General features: G+C 33.9%; 1 protein-coding gene across 1 annotated transcript; it reads right to left on the bottom strand.

Annotated features, from left to right (window-relative positions):
- Positions 1–441: 441 nt before the first annotated feature.
- Positions 442–17,208, bottom strand: LOC144566642 (protein NRT1/ PTR FAMILY 4.3-like). Its single transcript, XM_078316680.1, has 12 exons — positions 17,136–17,208; positions 16,999–17,032; positions 16,772–16,913; positions 16,671–16,682; positions 16,159–16,379; positions 15,970–16,077; positions 15,276–15,340; positions 2,797–2,922; positions 2,368–2,582; positions 1,789–2,232; positions 1,367–1,497; positions 442–1,238 (listed from the first exon to the last, which is right to left on the bottom strand). Exons 1-12 carry the CDS (start codon positions 17,206–17,208, stop codon positions 449–451), a joined length of 2,361 nt encoding a protein of 786 aa, XP_078172806.1. The 3' UTR covers positions 442–448.
- Positions 17,209–18,527: the final 1,319 nt, after the last annotated feature.

The following is an 18,527-nucleotide window of genomic DNA, read 5'->3' as shown; positions in this document are numbered from 1 at the left end:
CTCATATTTTGTGCGCAAACTAATTTTCTTATTGGTTTATAACTTCATATGTATCGTAAATATGTGAACTTTCTACTTCTTTCAGTGTCTTGTTTGCCAACTTTATCATTGTTGTATGAATTGAAAATATACGTGCATCACTTTTATCATCATGCATGGTTTGAGATTACCCAGTTCACCCGAGTTATGTACAGGAAATGGCCTTAAATTATTTCCTCAAAATTGCCTTTCGTAAATTCGAACCCCTCTCAAATTTGAGGAAATAATTTAAGGCCAATTTTCATCATTGTTTTCTTGTTTGCATTTATTTGTTATTTGTTTTTTTGTTGTTAAACAATAAGTCTTCCATTGACCAAATACTCGACGGTTAATTATACCGACAAAAAAATACAGATACAAACATGTTATTCCTATTATATACACTCTCTATGCGGTATCAAATCTATAGTTACTGAGACCTTTGCCTTAATAAGTATCTCCTTGCACAAAATACAAAAATAAAAAAACAGAGAAATTCAAGAGCAGTTGAGAACGCATAGAAGAGATCAAGTCTAGTAGACTCAAAACCCATGCCATCCAACCATCCATTATCCTTATCTCCATGTCTTGTAACTCTGCCTATGACGGCGACAAGTGCACCATCAAGCCAGATAGCCATGCCGACAATACAAAACACCATTGATGAGCTTAGAGATTTCAACTGCACTGGCAATTGATTGCTGAAGAACTCCATTAGCCCGACAAATGAAAGTATTTCCATGAGACCGACACAAATAAATTGCGGTAATGACCAAATAAAAGATAAATCCTTTGGATCCTCTGCCATCCTCCTTTTCCTCTCTACTAATGCCGCCACACCGGTACCAAGCATGGCAAATACAAAACCTACACCGGCACGTACCAAAGGTGATGTGGTACTGTAGTATTTGTTGCTTGTATACCTTTGCATTATCGGTACAATAAAACGGTTGTAAATTACAAGTACAACAAATTGAATGACTACTGCAACTGCGTAGAGTGATGCAGGAGCAATTTTGACGCCCATTAGTTTTGTGTTCATAGTGGAGGCTGCCGGTGCAGTTAGTGTGAAGAAGAAGGAAAAAGGCAAGAAACAAAAAATTGAGCTGAAGAATATTGGGAGCATCTTTACAAAGATTTTTGCCTCCTCGACTTGAGAAATGTCGCAGTACGACCAAGCGTCAGTGTCACCTGTGTACATTGACGCTTTATCGAGAAACCTGCAAAGAAATTTTTAGGATTAATTGTGAATATCAGCAAAATATATAGTAAAGAGGACATACAAGTGATTTTACTTTGTCCTTGAAAATTTTGAGTAAAAGACTGTCCTTGAAAATAAAAAATTTACCTAAGATCTTTTGTGCGAGGAAGCACTTCTAAACTTGTTATATCATCTCTCAAGTCCTTAATAATTTGAGGATCTTCTAAATTCTCAGGCGACACATGAATTTTTCTCTTTTTCAACGCCACCACGAAAACCTAAAATTCAAAACAGTACTTTTTGTCAGGTTGACATAAATTGCTTATTAAAATATACAATAATAATTTAGCACTTTCATTTTGTAAAATGGATACAGTTTTCGTTCAAGAACAAAGATATGATTATATATATACACAATACAGAACGCTTTATCCAAATTACGGTACCTGCACTATACGAGTAAAAAAAAAAAAACAAAGAGAGAGAAAAAACTAAAATTCAAAAGAGAAAATACATGAAATATCATGCTAGATGTGTCTAATTGATGTCATGCATTACAAAATAGGTACCTGCACTATACGAGTCAATGGACTGCCACAAGGCCTTTTGTTGCGGTAGACGGGAAATCCAACGGCTGCTACTATCAGCCCGGCCAGAATAAACAGTGCGCACACACCTAGTCCCAAATCCCAGCCCTTGAAAATCTGAACCCATACCACGAGTACTAAACCAAGAAATGCTCCAAAGCAAGTTGCCATGGCTGCAAAGTCAAAGAACCTTATTCTGAGCTTTGACTCTGATGGATCGTCAGAATCGAATTGGTCGCCACCAAATCCCGGCGTGGCGGCGTGCATGAAGCCCTCTCCTAGCGCTATCATGAAGAGGCCAAGGTAAAGCAGTAAAGCTCTCCATCCATGCAAAGATTCGCAGTCCGAATTCTGATTTTGATTTAAGTTACATGGAGGGAGGTGGAACGAGTGGATGTGCACTTGTAGTGCAAGCAAAGTATATCCCTTCATATATATTATAGTTCATAACATTAGCATGTTAATGTGAGAATTAATTATCTCAATTTCTGAACTGAAATTTTTTGCTAATTATATGTAAGAGTGAGAGAGCACACATAAGAAATTGAATAAAGGATGTACCAGTATCTCAAATGGACCGAAGAAGAGAATGACTTTGAAGCGCTTGATATATGAATCAGCGACGAAAGCACCTAATATGGACAACATCCATGTGGCACCACCAAAATTTGTGCTTAGGATAACACTACGCGCAATGCTCATGTTATGAGTTGAACGAAAAAACCCGACAAGATTTGTATTTGCAGCATTAATACTGCTTCTCACCACCACCAAAGCTGCATACACCCAAATTTCTCAGTCAATACAAAATTATACACAAAATAAGAAAAATAAATAGATGTTTATGCAGCAAACTTATAATGCCACTTAAATTTTCTTAATTTGTGGGAGCAAAGATGTTAATTTTTTTCTTTTTCCTTTTATTAATAATAACAGAGACTGAAAAATGTGATTAATAAATATCAGATAAAAAAATGCATTCTTACTTACTGTAGAGAAACAATGTAGCTCTAATCCCTCCATGCTTTCTTGAATCCACTGGGTTACCTCTCCAGTTCCCTATCCCCTCCATTTTCTTCTCCCGCTCTCTCTGTGAAAACCTTAACAGAGGCTGCTCTGTTTGTGTGTTTTTGGAAGAAAAGATGTGTGCAAGTTGCGTATTTATAGATGGAAGTCGTATTAAAGTCAAAGTTTCTTTTATATTAAAGTAAAAAAGATCAGTACATATGCTGATGAGTACCGTACATGTCGTTCCAAAAAATCTGCTAACAGTAACAAAATAAAAGAAAAATGTCTCAAGTCCACGGTCCACCTCTTAATTGTCCTCCTTAGTGTTTACCAAATCAATGCTATGTCCTTATAGTACATCGAAAAGTACGGCATCTTAAACTTTTATTTAAAAAGTAATATTCGGATTACTAAAAATAAGAAAAATTGGGAAATTGTCGCCCCAAGAAATCTGTTGAAGGTTTGTTCTCACATTAGTAAGGAAATAAAAAAATTAATAATAGATTGGAAACTGAAGTGATTACTAAGCGAGGTTGTATTTGTGTACAGGGGACGACTTATCATAAGTAGAACAATCTATGGAACTTCATCTGAAACTCATACTTGACTAATTAATTTTTTTTTTTTCTTATTTACAGGGGAAGTAGATAGCTCTAGCTTCATGAGAGATACAGATAAGCATGTGTTATGATAGGCTGATAAGCAGCTATGTCAAAGAGAAATTTCAATCCTACACGTCTCATTCGTTTTAAAATCAAAGAGAAGTGCTACCATCCAAACAAAAGACAACTGCAAAATGAGAAAACAAAGACAAGTGTATGTCTCTTGTCAAGTTTTTTATCTAGTGACAGAGATGATGTTTTTTATGAGAGGTTGCAGATTTGAAATCTAAATAAGAGATGCTGGATATTAAACTATTTGTTTATTTCTTTTAGTTTATTTCCTGTTACTTCTGAGTGTTTTGGTTTCTGTTTTTTTTTCATTTCTTTTCCATTCCTATTTGCTGTTTGTTCTTTTTTCCTTTCTTTTTTAGGGCTCCAATGTTTTGAGCAAATTTAATTTTCTTGTAAACATGTTTTAGTTCAAAACCTGAACTTTGTTTTTTACCGGTTGGAGTAATAAAACAAATATGAACATGACATATATAGATCCCTAGCTATTCTTCCTCAAAAATAATTTGTGTAAACTGTATAACATAAATAAAATTGAGCGATATATATAATTTACATTAAGAAAGTCCCCATGTAACCGACAAGTAGAGGTGTTAATGGGTACGGTAAAAGTTGGGTGGAAGCATTTTCATATTCGTACCCGTCACAAATTATCCTTATCTGTATTTTACTCTTACTCGTTACAAATTGTCTTACACGTATCTTACCCTTACTCATTGTAGTTGTCGGATAACGAAATGGTAGCGGGTAAATAACGGTTAATACTTTTATAATAATTATTTTTATTATTTATTAAATAAAACACTAAGACATATATATTTGTCGCATATATAATCACATTACTAATATGCAAATTAATTTCAACTAAATTATTTTTTTTATCAAAACACAAATATCTATGTTCTTTAATAAAAAAAAAAATTAGGCATGCAAATAAAAGTAAGATGGTCAATTGTTCAAGTACTTTAATGGTGAATTATATTTAACACGGTTTCATAAATGGTTAATTTTTCAAATTAGAAAATTTAATAAATTTTATTTTTCAAGATCAAGAGTACGTAATTGACAGTTGGACTGTTGGAGATGGATAATAATTCAATACTTATTAAGATATATAATATATATAATTTTTTTTATATATAATTACCCGATCGGATAATTGATACGAAATAGGCTTTACCCGCACCTCTACCTGTTTTGATAACGGAAAAAATCTTTACCCGTATATGTATCCAATAAGTTTACGAAAAAAAAAATCTTATCATTCCAGTTTTATCGAATACGATACAAATCGGGTAAACGAATAAAAAGGTGCCATTGACACCCCTACCGACAAGGTGATCATTAATTAATGATCTCGATCGGCAATGGAAATTAAAAAAAAAAAAATTGTTTTGGCGTTTTGTGATTTGGGAAGGATAGTAAGCGATTTGCATGCTGATTGCTGAGACAGACAGGGCTAATTACTTGCTAGCCACTTATCTCCATGAGTCCATTCTTCGCTTGAGTTCCTATTTTTTAGGAGAAAAACCCTTGGAATTTAGTGGAATTATATATAATTAAGTGATCTTTCAATAGATTGTGAAAGAAAATTACTCCTGTTAGGTGAATAGGTGGTTAGCTTTTCTTTAAGTATCTATCATTTGAAATTAATTTTGCTGGTGTCAGGTTTTGGTGGCTCGTTTGTTTTATTTATTCCTTTTTAATTAAGAAGTCGAGAAGGTAGTTGTGAGTAAACGAAGGTACGGCTGCACGGCCTCCAACTTGCCGTTCTCCATGTGCTCATAATTGTATAGTCAACGCTATGCTTTGTTTATTTATTTGTTTAGTTGATTACATTTTATACAAATATTGTTTTCCTAAATAAATAATAGTAGGTCGGTCATCTGTATCAAGATTCGGATCGATGAGGTTGAGCAACACAATCAAGCAACAAACCCATCTAAAATAAATCAATACATAATTAAATAATTAGTTGATGGTAGGGGTGAAAACGGATCTGGATTCCGATCCAAATCCGCTCCATATCCGCTTGAGATCCGGATTCGAATAAATGAATTCAGATATTATGTGGATTCTGATAATTTTCAAATATATTAAATATAACCAGATACAGATTCAAATAAATATTCTTACCTGCAAACGGAGCGGATATCTGGTGTATCCGGATACATCCGCAAATATAAGTAAAGCGAATTCAATACCCACAGTCTAGGATCTGTTCCCTCTTCAAAGGGGGCTTCACGTGGGTGAACCAAGTGGAATTTTTTTTTTTTTTACAAATTATAATTAATAAAATTAATTTTAGCAAAATAACATGATTATTTTATTTTATTTTTTTAAAAATTAGAAGAACCGAATAAGTTATTCGGACCCAAATTTGTATTTTTTTTTTAGACCGAATTTTTACTTTTCAACCAAGTGCTACCTAGGGAGCTCTTCTCTCTCCACGTAAAATTCGGATCGCAGCAGATTTCATTCCACAATGGAAACAAATCTGCTGCGATCCGAATTGAATGAACAGTACCCTTAAATCCCTGTTTTTCCAAATCCAACTATTGATTTATTTTGAGATGCGTGCATAGAAAAACTAGCTGTTTGAAGATGCGTGCACAGAAAAAGTTGAATAGTTAGATTTGGAAAAATAGAGATTTCAGGGTACTGTTCATAAAATTCGGATTGCAGCAGATTTCATTCCACAATTCAAGTGCTTCACGTAGGTTAGAATGGTCTCAATTCCAACTGTTCTCTCTCCAACTATTCAACATACAGGTCAATGCTTTATTAGAGAGTTATATACTCTTGTGGGTAAATGTATGTGTGTGGAGTCCACAGATAATTCTCAAAAAAAAAAAAAAAAAAAATTCTTGTGGGCTAATACAAAAAAGACACATTTGGACATTTTAGTCGCATGAAGGACGCGCTTATATTTTCTGTGATACATAATTTAGATGGAAATCATGTTGCTGCATTTTTTTAAATTATAAACTAACTTAAATTATTTATTTATTTTAATATTTGCATTTTGTTAATTAATATATGTATCTTAAAGTTTATATGACTTAATTATCTGATAATTATTCATTTCCACTACAGCAAATCCCACTTTCTGCGACCGGAAAACCGGTCGCAGAAAGTATTGGCGCCGGTCGCAGAAAATCAATTCGGTCGCAGAAAGTGAAAAACGGTCGCTAATACCCCGGTCGCTGAAAGCATTGTCGCAGATACCCTCCTGATGACGTCACCGGTCGCTGAATGACGTCATCCGGTCGCTGATACTTTTTCTGCGACCAAATTTTTTGGTCGCAGTTATTTTTTACTGACGTCATGAAAAGGTATCAGAGACTGGTGTAACCGGTCTCTGATACCTAAATACCGGTCGCTGATACTTATATCAGCATTTATTTTGTATATTTTGTTATTTACATTTATCCATGACATTTCAAATAACATAAATAAGACAACAAATAACATAAATAAGACAACAAATGACATATAATTCCACATTCACATCGATCAAACAATAATATCAAATAATAGCTCAATTCGAATAAGCCGATTGATGCAATATCAAATAATAACAAATTGATGCAATAATAGCTCAATTCCACATTCACATCGATCAAACAATAATCAAGAAGGACTTATTGCGAGAAATTTTAGCTTCAAACGATAAGCCGATTGATGCAATATGGTTCTGCGCATGCTTCACGAAAAGGGGCGTAACTTTTGATCCGTCCGTCGGATCGAGCTGAAATTTTGACAGGAGCTCCACAGCCCAAAATCCAAGCTTTCCTTTCCAGCCCGATCCGACCGTGGGATTCGCGATCCGAGCCTTCCTTCATGGACCTTTCTTTATAAATATATCAAGCAAATTGAAAAGCTGAGATTCAAAAATTCATAGAAAATAGTATAAAAATCCAAATAATACAAAATTTGGGTCTAAACTGCATGAAAAAGAGTCTTCTTTCTGTTTGTGAACTTGGATTTGACAGAAACATGGCCTATGCCCTCTGATTTGTCTGTTTTCTCATAGAGGGCATTTCTTGGATACCAAACAATTTATGCATATTAATAATTCAGTATAAGATGGTTTAATTACCTGTGCAGTGAGTTCATTGGAAGAGTTTGCATGACCAGTATCATTGCTATAAGCCTTCTTGTAACTCTCAATTGTACCTTTAAATTGTTATACAAATGCAAAAAGGGCAGCAACAGTCACCTCTGCCGATACATGATACTTTTAGGATATAAATTAGGATTGAAAGAATATAAATTAAAAGTGAAGCATAGCATACCTCGTCTTGACAAGTGAGAGATTTTATGTTTGTATTTGGCTCGACTGAAATTGCAACAATGGAAGTTTAGACAATGAATCATTAGTAGGAAACATCTAAATTCTCACAAAAGAGAAGTACTAGTGCAATAATAGACATGAAAAGAGAAGTGCTTCTTGCCTCCCACCTCAAGAAAAAACAAAGCATAATCCAAAGAGATCTTCCTTTTAAGCTTTGTTGAGAGCTAGTGTGCATGGTAGGATCATACCACCTCTCTTCCAACTTGTAACATAATATATAAAATAGAGACTCAATTCTCTATGCTCAAATCCATCCATTGATGGATGGTGTGCATAGGGTTTGAACCCCAACTCCTAAGAAATCTACTTGATAGCTTCAATTTTGATATTTATTTCGTATATTTTTTATACAAGAAATGAGACTGACCACCAAACCGAATTGGTGTTCATTACTTGTAGATACATATAACTCAGCCATTACCCTAAATTATTGAGTACCAAATCAGCCATTACCCTAAATTATGCCCCAAATTCATCCGAAATTAATCCTAAATCAAAAAGTACCAAATCAGCAATTGATTAGTGAATTTCATAAAATACAATTCAATTCAGTGCATTTCAGAAAATCGAATCAAAATTCAATAAAAATCAGTGAAATACCTAGAGAAGAGACAGTGATGTGACGAACCTGCTGGCTCTTCCTTAGACCTTCCTCGATCAGTCGGGCGATGGTCGTGCTAGCGCAGAGAGGAAAGGAAGGGGGCTGTGGCTGGCGGTGGTGTGGCCGCTCCGTCTAGCGAGCTAGTGGCGCAACGAGGGAGGAGAGTACAGCGAGAGAACGGGAGAGAGAGAGCGGCTAAAAAAACGATCGGATCGGGTTAGGGTTTCGCGCGAGGGAGGAAGGTCTGGCGCGCATTTGGAATAAGAAAAAAAATACTTTCTGCGACCGGTGCCTTCGCCGGTCGCAGATACGGTCGCAGATAGTCATCGTCGCATTTGTTTTTTTGTTTTTGATTTTTTTTTGGGGGGAAACAACTATCTGCGACCGGCAGAAACGCCGGTCGCTGATAACGGTCGCAGAAAAAGATTTCTGCTGTAGTGTTCGTATCCGTATTCGTAAATTATCCGTTCCGTATTCGTATCCACTTAAGACGTATCCGTATTCGTAAATTATTCATTTCCTATCCGTATTTGATATGCTGACCCTCTAATATCACAACAAGAATAAGACACTTTTTGCGAAGATAAAAAAGTGACTTTTCGCGATGGAGTACCGTTATTATTCTGTTTTTTTTATGCACGACGGAATACTATCATAAATGCGTTTTTTCTCTTGCGAAATTAATTGGATGTAAAATATCAATTTGTTGATTACAATATTATTAACCCAATGCTGACTAGCCGATTTTTCTTTTACCATCTTCTCAAAATCGATAAACAAAAGTGACAGGATTTTGTAAAATTCTATTTTTTTTTTTTTTATCAGGGATGCAGATTTAACCTGCCCAAATCCAGAGAAACAGCGCATATTAAATCTATGCTGTCATTTAAGGGAGCACAGATTTAATCTTCGTTGTCATTTGAGTAGAAAAAGTGATTCATGCCATATGCATTTCTGCTTAATTATCATATCATCTGAGGACCCATAAACCGTATAAAACAGCATCATGTAACCCCAACTTGACTGCTTTAAAATTACCGAAATGGAGTGTTTAGTGAACCATGCATTAATCATTTCAAATTACAAGAAAATTAAGCACATCTTCCATAAAAAAGAGTAGGCAAAAAACGAGAATACTAAGCCAAATTGTAGTCACTTAATTTAGTTTCTTGTAATAAACATACATCACATCTAGATAACCGTGTGACATCTCTCACAACATCACATTTATCTCACATTTCCACTTTTTTTTTTAAAAAAAAAAAAAAAAAAAAAACCACCCCTCCCTTTTAAGTATCTTTATTACCTAATGCATGCCTTGAGTTCCACTGAAATCTCTAAATTAAATTATTTTTACCATGAGACTGCCTTATAAATGATACAATATAATTAATTGCCATATTGAAGATTCAATATAAATAATTCAGTTTCATATCCGTTAATGCATATGGCATGAATCATACATCCTGATATTTTATTTTTTCACAGAATATAACGGAAGCTCATGACTAAAAAAACATTATAACTAATTAAGATAATTATATATATAAGCTTGGTGAAGTACCAAAAGTTTTAAATACAAGCTACCATGCACATATACGATGGTTGGTCAGCTATACAGTCGCTTATTAAGTTATATATCAAAATGCAATAAGTCAACACAACGATCATAATTAATGCATTAGAGGTTGATAACATCTTTTCGCCTATAATTTAATTGAACAAATTTAATATTTGCTTCCATGACTATGCATGTTCTTATTGAGACCGACCCGGGTTGAATTGGCATGAATTGGGAGGAGCCAACCTAGAGGGGCTATGATATTGGGATGAATATTTTGTTTTTAGCTCTTTTTTTATCGCATAAATCAATATATAATCCATACGTGACCAATTGCAAAATTTAAATCCGTAAATTTTTAGTTACACTTATTCACTCTTAATTTTAAATTGATGAGAAAATATTCAAATTAGGAACAATTTATGAATATTCACCCAATTCATCATAATTAAATTAGGAGGAACGACTATCATTATTTTTGTCTTTCTATTCGGTTTTCATTGTATTGCCCTCTTTTCTTTGTATTAAATCAAAGCTAGAGAGACGTACAACACAAATTACTTTATTTTGTTTCCAATTAATTTAACAATGGGAGGGCATGATTTCTTTTTCTTTTTTTGGAAATGTGCAAATAGCCTTCAATTTTTTTTTTTTTTTTTTTTTTGTGTGGCATTGTGGAATGATGCACTAATAATTGTCAAATAACAATAACAAAGTTTCAAAATTTTACATGACCAAAACAAATTTGTAGCAAAATTACATCCGACATTTCAATAACAGACATAAGAGCTTGAATTGGATAATTTTGATTAGGCGCAAATTTTAATTTTCCAGTTTGTTGGGACTAGGTTTGATTCTAATTGGCCCAACAAGCTCTTTTTCCTTGATTTTGGGTTGGCTATAAAAAATATTAGGCTCTCTTCTTCTCTTCTAAAAAATGGCTAGACCTAATTTTTCTTATCCCAGGTTAATAACTTGATAAATAATTCGGGCTTAGAATCTTTCAATTTCTCTTTGAATTGCCTCAAAATTTTCAGGGTTGTGTTGTCGACAGCGAACAGTGTTATCTACATGCCTTTACAATTAATGTTTCAAACCAGGAGTGAATCTGATGGGAAAATTATGGAAGCCGATTCAAGTTCAGCTGTAAATAATACTGGTAATTGGAGATGTTTTCTATTTAAATCACTGTTGTGAATGTACATATTTATAGATACGTGAATGAGGAGAATAAGAAAAGTAATAATAGACAATATAGACATCACAACGAAGAGAGGAATTATATCCAGCATATGAAAAAAATAATTAATAGCTGGCCCAAATTTAAATCCTAGCTAGTAACATAAAGAAACTTGATTAAAATTTAAAATTCACAATATGTGATACTGATATATGAATAGAAATTGAATCGAAGTTTTTCACAATCATAAAATATTCTTTAATTACTATGCTACAAATAGACTTGTAATACTTTATGAGGAGGATCCGACTATATAAAAAAATTATCTTTAAATTTGAAATGAAAAATCATCTTCTAACTTTCAAAATTCAAGTTTTACAAAAAAAATTAGGCTTGTTTCAGTTCTTGAGGGTTCGATTGTTATATTTTTTTTTTCCTTTGTATATAACTTACGAAGTCAAGAAAGCAGTTGTGACCTGTGACTTGTGAGTTTATGAATGTACGGTTGTTCGACCTCCAACTTGTCCTTGGCCCATGTGCTCTCAAGTCGTAAGCGTATAGTCATCGTTCTAATTTGTTTATAGGTTTGTTTATTTAGTTGTTGTATCTTTTGTCTATGAAAAAAGTCAAATTATAAAGTATGAAAGGTAAAAAAGAGTTTGACTAGTATAATATTAGTGTCATTTTAGTTTAAATAACACAAACTTCAAAATCTATCAAATTGACTTTAAACGGTAAATTCAAACGTTCAAACTGGTATTCTGTTTACATCAAAATTTATAATTTTTCGAATTTATTTAGTATTAAGTCAAGCTGTCAAATGTGTGTGTGTTTTAAGTTAATTTTAATACATTCATTTTTCAACATTTTTACCGCTTGATTTGATACTAAAATAACTGGAAAATATAAAAAAAATTATATCTAAACGCATCACTCATAAAGTAAATCGGTTTGAACGGTTTGAATTAGTTATTTGAACCTATTCAATTAATTTTTGAAGTTAGTGTCATATAACACTGATGTTATACTGGCCGGACTCGGTAAAAAATGTTCTACTACACAATTGAACGATTATAAAAATAAAAAATTTATAATAGTAAAAATTAACATAATTATATTGTACAAGAAAAAAATGAGGAAAAGGAGGATTTTTCAAAAGAAGTAATTTGATAAAATTATTTATAATTACCGACTAACTGTTTATTTAGTTGTATCTTTTGTCTATAATTCTTTTATATGTTATTAATAAAAAGTTTGGAACGATGAACATCCACAATTTTTGACAAAAGAGCCAACAGCTGGAAATTTTAATGCAAAATAGTTTTGAACGATCTAATAGGACAAAACGAATAAAATAATTATTTTTTCAATATTCAGATTAATTTTAGGAGTGAGGATTTAGGTCACATGAATTAATGCGCAAGTTATCTATCAATCATAAAAATATTTAATTCTCAAACTAGCTAGCTAGTGCTAAACTAAATAGAATAACAATGAAGGGTTTGAAAATCCCAAAATTACTGTGAAAGCGTCTCAAATTAGGGTTGAAGTGAACAAAATATATATGTATATATAACAATCATTTATCTATAGTTCATGAAGTCATATAAACTACGTACCATTTAGGAAAATAAAGAGAATACAAACCAATTCATTTGATGATATATAATAACAATTAATAGCTGTTATGATAAAGATAAAATATTGTCCTCATTTGTAGAGTGCAATTTTTCAGAAATTAGTATAATTATATAGAATAAAGATTTTTATTCTCCATCTTTGTTCTCCCGATTGTCCCCCAAACTCATTAATCCTCTAACTGATATTTCTAACGGTCAAAGCTACTCTCTTTAACGGTATCTTTCCAAAAATAATGCAAAAAAAGATATGTCATATTTAGATCGGATAGATTCGATGAATAGAGCAATCTCATTTTTCATTGTGAAAAAGCATGATATAAACGACAACTGGTATATCAACAAGAACACAAATTCTCCATTACTGAGGAAAAATAAAAGGCACAATGAACATCATCAAATCATGTTTTCAAATCTAATTTAAGAGCATGAGAAGGATATCAAGGATCGCCTATTTCCACCATCTTCTCCACCTCTATCATCACCACAATACCTCTGTCTCCAACTCTAATGGCCGAGCGGTGGACGCATCGCATCTAAGACTTTGCTGGATGAGATCATCTTTGGGCAAGCAGTGGCTGCCACCGATGCTCTTTCTGATACGCTCCTTCCAACCACGTCCATTGAATTCGAACACGTCGCCGGTTGCCTCACCGACAAGCTCCCTCCATTACTACAAAAAAAACCCTTTTATATCGGTTAGAATCGCGTTGCGCCATCGGGGTCCGATCCGATGCATATCACCCCGATAGGAAATCCACAGACATAGACTATCGACGGAAAGTGATGGCGTTAAGCACCAATGCCATATGTTGAGAGATTAGGGACCGACGGGAAAATTAGTCTTTCGGCCGTTAAATGTGCCGTTAAAATAGAAACACTATCGCCTGTGGGTGTTATTAGCCATTAGCAAAAGTGTATTACACCATCGGATGTGTATGAGTTGGTGTTTGCATGTCGTAGTTTGTCATCTGTTATTACTTTAGATCGTTGGTGATTTCTTTTTATATATTTCATTATATATGTCTGTATTAGAGGGTAGCCTCCATTTATATATAGCATATATATATATATATATATAGGCTGTGGCTAATTTGCTGCCGGCAGTGCTGCCGCTGCTTTTTTTATTTTGTGATGCCCAAACAACAAATCCAAACCGTTAGATATTTAATCTATATTATAATCTACTTGGAGACCAAATTTTACATTTTTTGGAATTTTTTTACTATATATTAAGCTGGCTTGAAAACCGCTGATTTCAATGCTGCAGAAATTTACTGAAATCAGCGGTTTTCAAACCAGCTTAATATATAGTAAAAAAATTCCAAAAAATGTAAAATTTGGTCTCCAACTAGATTATAATATAGATTAAATATCTAACAGTTTGGATTTGTTGTTTGGACATCACACGGCTAAATATAGCCCCGGCAGCACCTCTGCTGAAATGCTGCCAGCAGCAATTTAGACAGACCATATATATATATATATATATATATAGAGAGAGAGAGAGAGAGAGAGAGAGAGCTAGGCTACGGTGAGTTGCGAAGTAAAGCGACTATTTTACTTCACGCTCATATTTTGCGATTTTAAAGTTCAAAACGTCGATCCGAACCGTTCATCTTGTTCTTCATATTGAAATGTGCTTGGAGACCAAATTTTACATTTTTTGGAATTTTTTTTACTATTTATTAAGCAATTTTGAAAGTCGCTGATCTGATGGTCCAGAAAATTTTACTGTTTTTTACTGTTCACAGCAAAACAACAATTTTAAAAAATGCTTAATAAATAGTAAAAAAATTCCAAAAAATATAAAATTTTGTCTCCATGCACATTTCAATATGGATTAAATATCTAACGGTTCAGATCGGTAATTTGGACTTTCAAAATAAAAATACAGCGTGAAGTAGAAACGCATTTTACTTCGCAACTCACCGTAGACTAGCTCTCTCTCTCTCTCTCTATATATATATATATATATATAACCCCTCACTAGATCTATACATATAGCACCAAATCAAATACAATTAACATGCAGCAAATTAAGCAAGATAGTATAGAAAACCAACACACATATATATAGAACAATGCGTGCAGCACTAAATGAACCAACATAATTAATCTGTAGCACTAAATTAATCCAAGTACCATCATTAATTAACCTATATGTTCTGTTGCAATAAATTAGCACCACCCCCAAGACATACCAGATCAATCACACACCAGTCCCCTCCACCTGTATGACTAAACTAAAGCCAGCAATGGATCTTTCAAAAATGACACCCCCACTGGTTGTACTTACACCAAAAAACCACCAGCATTGTACTTATAACAATTAATAGCAAAACACAACCATTAATTTAGTGCTTACACAAGGTACATCACAATTACGTTACCTAAAGCTTTTAATTTCCCACCTCAGAAAGTTGTAGTGGTAGAATATACTCCAACATGTACCAGCGCCACTGATCACAAATTGAAGCCAGTTCTTCGAGAGGATATGGAAGCTGTGGTAGGTGAGACTGCATATATTTAAGAACTTAAAAATCAATGCATGATAGAAACAAATTGACATACCTGATGTGGAAATCGTCTTGTGTAGTGACGAATGATGAAATACATATTTTTCATCACATAGTATCCGCACTCCCAATTGGATACTCTCTGTGGAGACTCAAAATAGAGTTTGAAAACAAAATTCAATTTTATCAGTGCAATTTTATAAACCAAGCTTTTGTGAGTCTAAACTCCAAAAGTACATATACTAAGGTAGCAATAACTAAGCCACACAACAAGGGGCTAATGATATAAACTAAGTACACCATAATTTCCATTGACATGTATTAGTAAAGGGGTATAACATCTTCAATGACAGCCAAATACTGTTCAACTATCCTCTGTACTGGTTCCTTGATGTTTCCTTTATGTTTGAACTTGAAATAAGTTAAAATGAAATACTCCATTAAATTTTATAATACCTCAAACATTGCCCAGTCACAAGTTTGTCTCTCCTCTGATTGCTGTCCAGTCTCTTGTAGATATTTGGCATAAGCCATACAATTAATAAAGGTCAGTGTGGTACTTACCTTAAGAATTTATCACGTAGATCAGATTATTACTTTGTATTTTACATAATAATAATTTTGCTTACTCTCGCAAATGGGATTCGATTATGAACACCGTGCCATCCACAAAGTTAGAGTTGATGCAGTACACCACATGCATTCTTGGAAGTATCACAAGCAGTACCCAATGATCCCTACAATTAAAGTAATAGTAATAAATCAATATGGACTTGTGATTTAGGGAGAAGAAACATGAGTGAACTCTATGATATTACCTCTCGTGATACGGTGCAAAGATGATTATCTTGTCCTTTAATCTCAGCAAGTTTTCAATGCAATACTGCATCGACGCTTGGTTATAGTGTTGAATCATTGTTGCGCACATCATGCCTGCATCCATATGTCCGATGAACATGTTGTTTTTCTCAAGGGAAGGAATAATAGTGTTGCAATACCTGAAAATAATGATTGTCAGACTAGATGGGGAATAAAGGAACTGTGAAGAGAATAAATATGTTTAAGAAAAAATAAAGTCTCACAGGGAATACACTTGTATGATGGAAATGTCTAGCGGCCTCCAAGTCATGAAATCCCTGAATTCCGCAAACCCCACTGAGATATAGAAGCTATCAGCCCTAGTTTTGCCCGAAAGGATTTCGCACACCCATCTATCTCCTTTTGATAGGGGGGTCAGATGATATTCTGCATGGAGCTATTGAACGTGCTCTCCAAGCTGTTGTAACAACTCCGCACTGACAAGCGGTAACCGTTGGCCATTGTCACATACCAACGACACTTCCTGCAACAACCAATTGCATACATGGTTAAAAAAATAAAAAGTGTGATTACGTTAATGAGGATATTTAGTAAATAATTTATTAATTTGACCTCTGCAAGACTGATCCCCATCTTCGGCCATTGGATTTCTGCTCTGACGGCATCCCGGAGGAAAACTCCGCCTACAATTGGTACAGGTAAAGGTAAGTGGCTATATGTCTTGGTTATGCTTCTGACAAACACCAGCACATGCCTTGGTAGGATGGCATCATCATAACATGATTGAAACTCAGTGAGAGGATAAACATGCCTGTTTGCAACAACGACTTTTCCCTAACCATAGTTGATGCACATAGTGCATCTCCTCACCACCTGCGCAGATGTAATTAAGCAGAAGATATTTAATTAAATTAGAAGTCCATTAAATCAAATAAGAATTAATCCAACAAAGTACAGTAAAGAGATGTGGACTTACCTCGATCGAGTCCAAGGGATGTGGACTTGCTGCTTTTCGCTGGATGCTTTTGACGTCTTTGTTGTTGCTGCATTACGGCTTGAATTTATGGCAATCTTGAAACAATGAAGCACTCTATGTTATTTTCCATGAGGGGCATACACATGAGAGGTGTTGGTTCCTTCATCCCATTTAAAATCTAAACAATGGAAGGGAAGAGGTGGCATCGTTGGAAGAATAGACTGGAACAAAAAAAAATATAACGGGGAAGAGAACAGCGTGGGGGAGACTCGCGTGGGGTCTTTTCCGCTCAATCCGGGTCTAACTCAGCCTTAATGGGTCTGACAAAAAAGGGGTTTTAACAGGTCCGACTGAGTCTAGCGCTAGAGTTGTTTTTTTCCCTGGCGGGTCAAATTCAAGTGGAAACGGGTCAGCAGCCCCTTGTGATCAATTGCAGTCACTTCTTTAGCATATGTCTATATTGCTGGCAAAACAAAACCCTTCTTTTTTCTGGTATTTCTTCACAATCAAAAGATTTAAATTTGCTAGATAAAATAATTATTGACAGTGGAGCCATTGATCATATGTTTGGTAACCAAAAATTGCTAAAAAATTTAGATATGACGAAAAACAACCAATTTTGTCTTGGTAGCTAATGGTATGAAGGCTAAAATAAATAGAATAGGTGAAACTATGTTTTGGAATAAAAAAAATAATGTATTATATTTGGAAACCTTTCCTATAAACCTACTTTCGATATAAAAATTAACACAAGAATTAAATTGTGATGTAATATTTTCTTGTAAAAATATTGTATTTTGGGACCGGAAAATCGGGACGAAGATTGGTGAAGAATTTCTTGGAAATGAACATTATTTTTTGAACCAAAAAAGTTATCTTTGTGCTTCCGCTAAATCCATCGACATTGATTTTTGGCATAGAAGATTTGGGCATCCCTCCGACGAGATTTTAAATTTTATTTTGGATTGTGAAAGTTCAAATTGTACTAATTGTGAAGTTTGCAAGTTAGCAAAACAAACAAAACTTCCTTTCCTTAATTATATTAGTAAAAGTAAAGCTATGTTTAATTTGATCCATTCGGATGTATGGGGACCGGCCCCAATTGAATTGTATAATGGATTCAAATATTTTGTTACCTTTATTAATGACTTTTCAAGAACTACTTGGTTACATTTACTAAAATCAAAAGATGAAGTTTTTAACAATTTCAAATAATTTTTTTTATCTCATAGAAAATTAATTTAATATCAAACTAAAAATATTTAGATTGGATAATGGGACGAAAATTTATAAAAAAATTTTTGCAAATTTTTTTAAAGAAAAAAAGATTATACATCAAACCACTTGCATTAATATGTTAGTGTAATAATCTAGAAGTCAATAATACGATAA

The sequence above is a fragment of the Carex rostrata genome, chromosome 15 (assembly GCF_964058835.1).
Source record: "Carex rostrata chromosome 15, lpCarRost1.2, whole genome shotgun sequence".
Lineage (NCBI taxonomy): Eukaryota > Viridiplantae > Streptophyta > Magnoliopsida > Poales > Cyperaceae > Carex > Carex rostrata.
The sequence above is the reverse complement of the archived record's forward strand: the minus strand, read 5'-3'. Positions and strand labels throughout refer to the sequence as shown.